Source organism: Ruditapes philippinarum, unplaced genomic scaffold (genome assembly GCF_026571515.1).
Source record: "Ruditapes philippinarum isolate M1 unplaced genomic scaffold, ASM2657151v2 ctg12812_1_1_1_1, whole genome shotgun sequence".
Lineage (NCBI taxonomy): Eukaryota > Metazoa > Mollusca > Bivalvia > Venerida > Veneridae > Ruditapes > Ruditapes philippinarum.
In genome coordinates, this window is record NW_026861506.1 from 49204 (window position 1) to 60434 (window position 11231).

Consider the following 11231-nt stretch of genomic DNA (forward strand, 5'->3'; position numbering starts at 1 on the left):
TTTTTGTTACCATTTAAAAAAAAAGGAAAACCTTAACATGAAGAATATCTGACAATTATTATATCTTTCAATTAGCAACTGCAATAACTCGTTCATGATGTTGTTAGGACAAGGGTTAATAATTAAGTACAATACTGACTACAGCAGTTGACAGAAAATTAGTGTTGTCACGCATGGTTAAACAATTTAACAGGTATGGTCTAAATACATGCAAAATTATTGTTTGGAAAAAATAGTTGTATAAGGCAATAGCAGGTTGGTCTTAATTTTGGATAGAAAGACTCTAATAAGAAAAAAAATCTTTGAAAAATTGATCATAATAGCAGACTGGTCATGCAAACGGGTGGTTTATGGTGGAGCTCTACTGTATATATTTTTTTATTTTCCTTTCTTCTTAATCAATTGAGATGTAAACTCAACAAGAATTTCAAGATAAAATATATTTTATTTTCAACATAAGTTATGCTTTCACATCAAAGATATTGATTAATTTTCATGAACATACATAATTCTAATATTAAACAAGTATGTCAAAGCGCAAAAAAAAATACAGAGACAACTTCAGTAAAGTTAAATTTCTTTCAGGACATTCTATTTATACTAAGCATCATGGACTCTCATTGAGAACAAACTACAAACTTTAAAAAGTTAAAAGTCAATTTGTTTTTTAAACAAGAGCTGTCCAATGAGCAGCATGGCTCTGGATTAGTAAAAAGCTCGATTTACACATTTAACCTTGACCTTATGACCACAAATGACTGAAGGAGGTAGAAATCATCAATGTGCATCCATGCATGACGTTTGGAGTTCCTGGTCATTTCATCACCAATTTTAAAACAGATGCCAGTGAACTTGACCTCTGGCATAATGACTTGAAAATAGGTGTAGAAGGTTGAAATGATAAAATTACATTCAAAAATGATGTTTGAAGTTACAAGTCATATGCACTTTCATTTTACAGGTTGCAAGAGGCTTTGACCTGAAACTTTAAGTGGCAGGAAGAAGTCAATGAGGTTCATCCATGTAGGAAGTTTGAAGTTACTGGGTAAATGCACGTTCATTTTATGACCAGTTGCATTTCTTAAAACAAGTCCAATTGACCTTTACCTTTGAACCTGAAAATGGTTCAGAGAGGTAGAGCTCATCAAGATGTAGTCCCTAGTTATATGCACTTTCAATATGGCCTGTAACATTTTAAAAAATATCAGGTACCAGTGACATTGTCCTTTGACATAAATAGATGAAGTTAAATTTCATGGAAGTATATCTATATTCTAATATTCAAGTCCCTGAATATATGCACTATCATTTTATGGCCAATTACATAACTACATACATACATATATGTATGGTCCATGTGACCTTTAACCTGAGAATCGGTGTGGCAGGCGGAACTCATCAAGGTATATGCATTATTATTTTACAGCCCATTGAATTTTTTTTAGTGACATTGACCTTTTGACCTGTACTTACTTCATACCAAAACGAGCTTTTTGAATTGAACTGACTGATTTTTCATGCCTAACATTATTTTGGGCACAATTTGTTCCATGGGACTTAATTTCATGGTTTACCAGAACCACGAAATCCACGAAAATTAATCCCCAACGAATATTAATAATTTCACAGTATCAAGCATCATTTGAATGAAGATTCTACCTAAATTAATATCGTAAAGTTAAGACCCAGTAAACTTGCATAAACTCAATTTTAGCAACTTAAAATGAAAGTTATTGATGACTTAAGAACTTAATGAACTAGTAAGAGATTAATGAACAATATACATGTACATCGGACAAATGATTTCAAACACCAAGAATATAACAATGTTTTTGACAAAAGTGCTTTTCTCTCTCAAATAAGCCTTGGATCAACCAGAAAATCTAAGTGGTTTGACAGAATAGTGGCTTTTAAAATAAGGTGGTCCTTGCCAAAATAAGGTGGTGTCAAATATCGAGGCCAAATAATGCTTACCTATATGAAACATAAAATTGTTTGAAAAGGTACAAATCTAAGGCTTGCAGTTATCATGTTTAATCGAGCACATCAATGCTTGATTATTGAGACTGCATTAAGTTGTCCCAAAAATGGCAAAAACTCTTCAGCAGTTATGGAGATACCAGCTTACATGCAAAAACTTAACCAAGAATTTTTAAGTCGAAAAAGGAGTGCATTATTATGCAAAAAAGCAAATTAGAGTTATGGGGCTTGTGCCAATCATGTAATACTATCACATAGGGATTAAACGATGATCGAGTATAATCGAAAATTGATCGTTTATAGGATCGATTAGCGATGATCGAATACAAAGTTCAATAATCGATTATCGGTTATTTATCTTCTTGCTGTTACTTAAGTGACTCACTGTATTATAACAACACTTTAAATTAAAGCCTGAGCTTTGGTTTACCCAATAATTTTCATTAAAATTGAGAAAGCATACTGGTGACCATGAGGTTAATAGTTGACAGTGAGGCATTCTAGTTTACAGACATACTTAAAAAATAATGCTCAAATTTGAAATTAGAAAATTGCTACACAGTCTATTTGTAAATATTAAATAAACATGTTTTTACTTCAAACAAAGAAGATATGTATAAAATTATTCTACACACTAATCTAAAGATGGTTACAATATAAATATATAGTGTCATTAAAAAAACCTGGCATTTTTATTAATGACCAACTTCTCTTGTTCCCATACATAGCTTATTCATTCCTTTATTGGAATTGAGACATAATAATTTCATAGATATAATGAATTTATTTGATTAAAATATTTTACTCCAGGATGAACATAAGCATGAGTAACTAGTTTATTTCAGTTGATTAAGTGGTAGTTACACAAAATATAAAATATGAATGGAATTCTTATAAATATTAAAGCATGACATGTGCATTGTACATATTTACTTTGTTATCATAAATGTTTCGATTATATAATCGAAGATTGATCGAAAAAGGTTGTTCAATTATTTTCGATGATCGATTATGATTTTTGTCCGATTAAGAAACCCTACTATCACAGAGAACAACTATGTGAAGTTTCAATCCATTCCCTTCAGTTGTTATGGAGGGACGCCTACACCGACAAATGGGTGACTGCAAAGTTCAAATATTTTATAAGTAGTTAAGCTAAAAATCCTGTTTCCTTATTATACATCACTGCAGTTGGCAAAAATACAGTAAGTTTCCTTTTATTAGTCTATGATGCATATGATATTAAGTTACATTAAAATATTCTGAACTGTGTTGCAAGATTTAATCTAGGACTGTTTCATTTGAACATTATCTTTCATCAAGTACTTAGACTGACCTAAAATGTAGCACCTCTAATTAACATTTCAACACACTCCCTACGTAGCACCTCATTACAAGTGAGTTTTGAGAAGCTGAAATCAAACATTACATACCAGTTGCTACTTTAGGAGTAGAAGTTGTGTGGACAGCATCACCACCAGGATCACTGTCATATAAGACAACATGACATTCTTCAAGGTAATATTCTTCAGTGCAGGGGTCATGACATGAAGTTTCTTCCACAATTTTTGTAATGTTTTCTTCAAGACCTTTGTAGAAACATCTTTCTTCCTTAGCTGGAAAACAATGCACTTTTTTAACCATGTTACAACAAGAAAAAGCTGCCTAAAAATACTCTTCATACTTCGACTGAAACATTAGTTGAGAAAAAAAAATTATGTCTCCTTATTATACATCACTGCAGTTGGCAGACATACAGTAGGTTTCCTTTTATAAGTCTATGATGCATATGATATTAAGTTACAATAAAATATTCTGAACTGTTTTGCAAGATTTAATCTAGGACTGTTTCATTTAAATATCTTTCATCAAGTACTTAGACTGACCTAATATGTAGCACCTCTTTTTAACATTTCAACACACTTGCTACGTAGCACCTAATACAAGTGAACCTTGAGATGTTGAAATAAAACATAACAAACCAGTTGCTACTTCTGGAGTAGAAGTTGTGTGGACCGCATCACCACAAGGAACACTGTCACATAAGACATTCTCACATTTGTCAAGAGAATATTCTTCAGTTTTTGGGTCATGACAGGGAGTTTCTTCTTCAATTTTAGTATTGGTTTCTTCAAACCCTTTGTCGAAGGAACTTTCTTCCTTTGCTGGAAAACAATGCACATAAAACTGTGTAAGAACAAGAAAAGATGCCTCAAATTACTCTTCAAACTAAGACTGAAATATTAGGTGAGAATATAGAAGAGCTGTCGGGAGGACAGCAACTGTTGAAGACAGCAAATTTGACTATTCAAAAACTTGTCACAAGGGTGCTCATTCAATACAATATTGATACACAATTTCAAATATTGATCCATGTGAATATACCTTTCTATTTCACCTTATAAGAGAAGTCACTTCTACTAGGTTTCAACAGCTAGCTTGAACTCTTAATTCCATTTTCAGGTGTCAGTGACAAAAAAAAACAGCAAATTTGACTATTCAAAAACTTGTCACAAGGGTGCTCCATTGAGTATTATGCTTACCTAATTGAAACATAAAAAAAATTGTTCGAAAAAGTACAGCTTACATGCAAAAACTTAAACAAGAATTTTTAAGTCGAAAAAAGAGGGCATTATTATGCAAAAAAGCAAATAAAGAGTCATGGGGCTTGTGCCAATCATGTAATACTATCACAGAGAACAACTATGTGAAGTTTCAATCCATTCCCTTCAGTTGTTATGGAGATACCAGCTTGCACACAAAAACTTTACCACAGGGACGCCTACACCGACAAATGGGTGACTGCATAAGCTCAAATATTTATGAAAAGTCCAGCTAAAAATCCTGTTTCCTTATAATACATCACTACAGTTGGCAAATATACAGTGAGTTTCCTTTGATTAGTCTATGATGCATAAATTATGGCATTACAATTAAATATTCAGAACTATGTTGCAAGATTTAACCCAGGACTGATTCAATCAAGCATTATCTTTCAGCAAGTACTTTCACTGATCTAAAATGTAGCACCTCTAACTAACATTTTTACACACTCCCTATGTAGCACCTCATTACAAGTGAACTTTGAGAAGCTGAAATCAAACATTACATACCAGTTGCTACTTTAGGAGTAGAAGTTGTGTGGACAGCATCATCACCAGGATCACTGTCACATAAGACATTATGACATTCATCAAGGTAATATTCTTCAGTGCAGGGGTCATAACATGAAGTTTCTTCTACAATTTTTGTAATGTTTTCTTCAAGACCTTTGTCGAAACATCTTTCTGTATTTGCTAAAAAACAGTGCACTTTCTTAACAATGTTACAACAAGAAAAAGCTGCCTAAAAATACTCTTCATACTAAGACATTAAAATATTCTGAACTGTGTTGCAAGATTTAATCAAGGACTGATTCATTTAAACATTATCTTTCATCAAGTACTTAGACTGACCTAAAATGTAGCACCTCTAATTAACACCTCTTATTAACATTTTTACACAATCCCTATGTAGCACCTCATTACAAGTAGGCCTTGAAAAGCTAAAATCAAAAATTATATACCAAATGCTCCTTCTGGAGTAGAAGTTGTGTGGACCGCATCACCACCAGGATCAATGTCACATAAGACATTATCACATTTGTCAAGAGAATATTCTTCAGTGTTAGGGTCATGACATGAAGTATCTTCTGCAATTTTTGTATTGGTTTCTTCAAAGCCTTTGTTGAAGGAACTTTCTGGGTTTGCTGGAAAACAATGCATTTTTTTAAACTTTGTTAGAACAACAAAAGCTGCCTCAAAATACTCTTCGCACTGAAATTGAACCATTAGTTGAGAAAATGTAAGAAAAATTCATTATACCAGGGTATAACAAGAGACCATCAAAGATGGGTGATGCTCCCCGAATGGGTACTTTTTCACAAAAAAGGTTAGTTGTATAATTATTGAGGTGAATTTTGAGAATGGTAGTGACCCAAATGTTGCACGTGACACATTGTCTCAATATGGTGATTATTTCTGTGAAATAGTTGTAAAATCCGACTTCAAATAAAAAAGTTATTGGCCGGACACTATTTTGCTTCAAGGTCATGCTGTGACCATGACCTTCAAGGTAGCGACCCAAATGTTGTGCACAAAACATCGTCTCAATATGGTGATCATTTCTGTGAAATAGTTATAAAATCCGACTTCAAATAACAAAGTTATGGACCAGACACGATTTTGCTGCAAGGTCATACTGCGACCTTGACCTTCAAGGTAGCGACCCAAATGTACCACCCGACACATTGTCTCAACATGGTGATCATTTCTGTGAAATAGTTATAAAATCCAACTTCAAATAACAAAGTTATGGGCCGGACACGATTTTGCTGCAAGGTCATGCTGTGACCTTGACCTTCAAGGTAGTGACCCAAATGTTGTGCGGGACACGTCAACTCAATATGGTGATCATTTCAGTGAAATAGTTGTTAAATCTGACTTCAAATAACGAAGTTATGGGCTGGACATGATTTTGTTGCAAGGTCATGCTGTGACCTTGACCTTGAAGGTAGCCACCCAAATGTTGCTTGTGACACTTCGTCTCAATATGATGATCATTTCTGTGAAATAGTTCTAAAATCCGACTTCAAACAACAAAGTTATGGGCCGGACATGATTATGCTGCAAGGTCATGCCGTGACCTTGACCTTCAAGGTAGCGACCCAAATGTTGTGTGCGACACGTCGTCTCAATATGGTGATCATTTATGTGAAATATTTTTAAAATCCGACTTCAAGAAACAAAGTTATGAGCCGGACACGAATTCGGGACGTACGTACGGACGGACGGACAGACAACCTGGCGACTATATGCTCCCCCGAAAAAATTTTCAGGGAGCATAAAAATGGGCAAAATGTATATATCAACACTTAGGGCTGTCATATTGCAATATTGATACACAATTTCAAATATTGATCCGTGTGAATATACCTTTCTATTTCACCTTATAAGAGAAGTCACTTCTACTAGGTTTCAACAGCTAGCTTGAACTCTTAATTCCATTTTCAGGTGTCAGTGACAAAAAAAAACAGAAGATCTTGCTGTTTGTTTGTAGTATTTGTAATGTCTAATATGTCTAATATAAGCATGCATAAGACCATGATGACAATTTATTACTCATATTTATATGTTTTTTCATTGTCAAAGTTGATATATCATCAATATTTGTCTTTTGATATGTTGATACAAACTTTTCCACCAATGACAGCCCTATCAACACTACATGATTTTGAGTACATCAGTTCCTTATTTCCTTTACTAGCAAATAAAGTATTTCTTAACAGTATCAAACATTAAATTTGACTTGGAAACTTCTGCTGTCATGAAATCATGTTACTGTAAATCACGAAAAATAATGAGCAATTGGAAAAAAACTTTTTGACTTAAAACTGAGTATGAACATTTATGTAGCTGTTTAAAGTTTATTTAACCTCATTATTTAAAACTTCATGCCTAATTTTGCAAAATGGTAAATTCTAAAGAAACTGAAGCAAAAACAATATTTACATTTAAGAAGCAGTCTGTTTTGCAGCTTAAGCTAAAAACATAGGGATAGGAGGTAAAGAAACAAAAACAGATGCAACAGATAATGAAAATAATTGTAAGCAATGTAGGAGTCTCCAGCAATTGCGGAATTATTATGCAGTGTTTCTTCCAGAGCGCGTTTTTGGCGCTTTTTTTCATGTATGACGCAATGAACATGATGCAAACGTGTTAACAATTATAAACTCGCTGATACAAGTGACAGGTGTAATGCGATGACAGTTGTAATAGGAGCAATCTGGAGTACTTTCAATGCAATTTTCACCATTTATGGAGAACCTACGGATGATTTTTATGCAACATTTTTTTCCCACTTAATTTATCAATGGTTGATTGAATTCTAGTGGATGTGGCTATTAATACTGGCCTTTTACTTTGTCCAGAATGAAACTTTTTGGTATGCATCAATTGTTATTATTATATTTTTTGATGTTATGAAAAAAATAAGAAGAGTAAATGTTTAAACTCTAAGGCATATTCAGTTTTCCTTTGCATCTTAAAATGTACATAAATATGTTGAACTGCATTGGTTTTCATTACAGGTTACACATAACCTAAAAAATTTCCACTGACCCCTAAAATCTAATGTAGGGGGTCAAAAATGACCCCTAAAAAATTGGGGCTGGAAGAAACACTGATTATGCCCAACTAAACTGACTCTGGACTTTTTGCTGGCTCAACAAATTTTTTGCTTAGTGGACAAGTGAAATTCTGAGCCAAGAAAAAAGGCTTAATGCAGATATTCTCACCATACTTGAGTGTGAACATTCATTTTTCCCGATGTTGTTTAATCCGTGTTTAAAATGCATAAATTTTATTCGTACACCATCTCCGTCAGCACAAATAAATTGATACTATACAATGCTTTTTCACCCCATATGAGGCCTCTCACTCCTATTACAAAACAAGCTTGGTGATTGGTCGTATAGAGGAAACTGACCAATGCCCTAGTAAAAAATGCACAGTATTATATATTTGATGTTTCGTTGAAAATTGTTTTGATATAAAATTGACAAAGTTTTGGTAATGTCTGAAAAAAATCTCAAAAGCTTTAGTCAAATGTGCATAGTGACAAAGAATTTGACAATTAGCACATTCATTTTTAAAAGATAGCTGGTTAACTGATTTTACTTGGCCCACAAAAGGTATGATTTTTTTTATGGCTGGAACTTTTACACTGCCCAAAAAATATGCCAATTCCCTGTGATAAAATAACAACTAAAAATTTAGAGTTTGACACTAAGGCCAAAAAAATTATGTCTGGTTCAGGTAATATTGGTCCAAAAAATTAGGAGGGTAACATCAATGATCTTAGTTCTCAAAAATTTTAAACCTTTTAAATTTTTTGTACTCAAAAAAATTATGTACCCAAAAAAATTCGTACTGAGTCAAAAAAAAGTTTAGGGTCGGCATTAAAAAACTAGAGTCGGTCATGTTCCCTGAACCTGACATATATTTTTTTGCCCTATTTTTCAGCCAAGAATCCCTACGGAACTTCTGCTGTGGAAATCGGAAGTCCCAAGTCCCTTAAATCATTATTACTTTAAATTTTAAAAAACCATAGTAAAATTGTTTTAAAATTTAACAAACTAAAATTGTAACTTAACTTTCTTTCAATGAATAGGACTGATTATAAAAATTATTTCTTTCAATGCATAGGACTAATTATAAAGACACTATACTTACTGTTAAATAATATAATCAAGACAAGTCAAATCAAAGGAAAGTTAATTTTTCAAGCAGGGTTATGGTACAGTACCATAAATTAAATAGACCTGTTGCACTATTTTCATTTTCAGTGTCAAATTATGAAGGATATTTAAAATGTGTTGATAAATTATATGTTGCACAATAATAGATATCACTCATTTTGATGATTTCTCTTTAATTATCATAGTCCTAATGGAACTTCTGAATTTGAAGTTAAGGAAACCTTGGCAATTTTTGGTGTCCCCTCGGGATCTTGGGACTGTGTTAGTGTCGAACCCTATAATTTCTAACAACTTTTAACAATTTACAAATTAACCTGACTTAATCTTACTTTGGATTTTATTCTGTAAAAAAAATGCAATATACATGCATGTAGGACTTCTTCATATACACAGCATATACAATGATCATACAAATTTTGAATTCTGTGGCTTATTTTTCAACTATTACATATTAGTTTATACACAAGTTATTTTAGTTCGATTGTGTAGGAAGCTATAAGCTTATAGACACACTCTCGAATCCGTTCCTGGAACCAACCAGTACTGAGCAATGAGTGTTAAGTTTCTTGCTCAAAGAAACAACGGCTTAGCCCTGTCTGGGTTTTGAACCCACGCAGCTAGCGATCCCTCGATTACTAGTCCGACGCGTTAACCACTCGGCCACGCCGCCACTCTTTTACATATTGATCTCTTCAATTGTTTAATCTTATTGAAGATAATAAGTAGATATTGGGAGCGCAAAAATTTGAAATTTTAAGTATTATTTCTAGTGTCAAATAATTTAAATATGCATTAAGTGTTTCTAATACTAAGATTCAGACACATTTCTTGCCCTCTAAGACCATTTAAAACTGAGGGCTGCTGTTCCTGAATTGCACTTCACTCCCTTTTCAAATACAAGGTCCATCAGTAATGAAATGTGTCACCTCATGACAGCAAATTGCATGTTGTAGCTATGGTAAAGCAGGAGACCTAAAAATCATTAATAGGGCAAAACACATTTTTTATTTTAGAGCAGTAACTCGGCTAAAAATCCTTCAACTTGAGTGAAGGGCTTCCAAAGTTGTTCAAATAATTTGATTCCATACAGAAATCTGGTTGCCATCATGGCAACCAAAAGGAATGAAAAGAATAATAAATAAAAAAAAACCTTCTTGTAAAGACTCACACAGTCTAAGTCTTAGAAATTATTACATAAGGCATTGAGATTGTTCAAATTATAGCCCTAGAGTCAAAATAGGCTGCATACCAGGGGTAACTGATTTTCACTATGTACATACAGTAAAAACTTAAAAAAAAACTTCCTGGAGTATCATTATATTTGGGGATTGAAAATATCCAAGACAATGATCCAATGGTTAAATCTTTTCAACCTCTGCGTGGACAGACACGACCCAGGGAATATAATGACCTAGAAATTTATGAGGGCTAAAATAAGAGTACAAATTTACCTTTTCCCACGGTAGGTCTTTTAGGCCATAATCATACAACAATTCTTCACCTGCTTTGATGTTTCTGAAAAAATAACATTTATCTTACAATGTTGCTTGTGTTTCAAATATGACTGACATATAAGAGCATAAAATGTAGACCAAACAAAAGCAAAATAACAAGAGCTGTCCGTAAGACAGAGCGTGTGGCTATTCACAGTGCTTGAAGATACATGTAAATGCAAACGTTAAGTCAAATGTGTGTGAAGTTTGAGTAAATTCCTTTCAATAACCAGAACATAAAAAACATTTCATGCAATTCTAAGTTTAAACCTGGACATAACTTTGCAAACCAGTACTGTGTATATAGGACGTGAATGCCCCCATTTTGCAAGTGTGCTAATAATGAAGAGCATGCATACCTCTATGTTATACTTTTAGTTTAGCATAACTTTTTTTTTGGCGAAGTTAGTCCAGTGAGTGTGTGCATTCCGTAAAACCAGCAATGGACTATACACTGTAGA

At 33.3% G+C, this 11231-nt stretch overlaps 1 protein-coding gene across 1 annotated transcript; it reads right to left on the reverse strand.

Annotated features, from left to right (window-relative positions):
• Positions 1 to 3023: 3023 nt before the first annotated feature.
• LOC132715877 (uncharacterized) lies at positions 3024 to 10705 on the reverse strand. Its single transcript, XM_060698969.1, has 4 exons — positions 5546 to 10705; positions 5094 to 5276; positions 3963 to 4145; positions 3024 to 3596 (listed from the first exon to the last, which is right to left on the reverse strand). Exons 1-4 carry the CDS (start codon positions 5808 to 5810, stop codon positions 3406 to 3408), a joined length of 822 nt encoding a protein of 273 aa, XP_060554952.1. The 5' UTR covers positions 5811 to 10705; the 3' UTR covers positions 3024 to 3405.
• Positions 10706 to 11231: the final 526 nt, after the last annotated feature.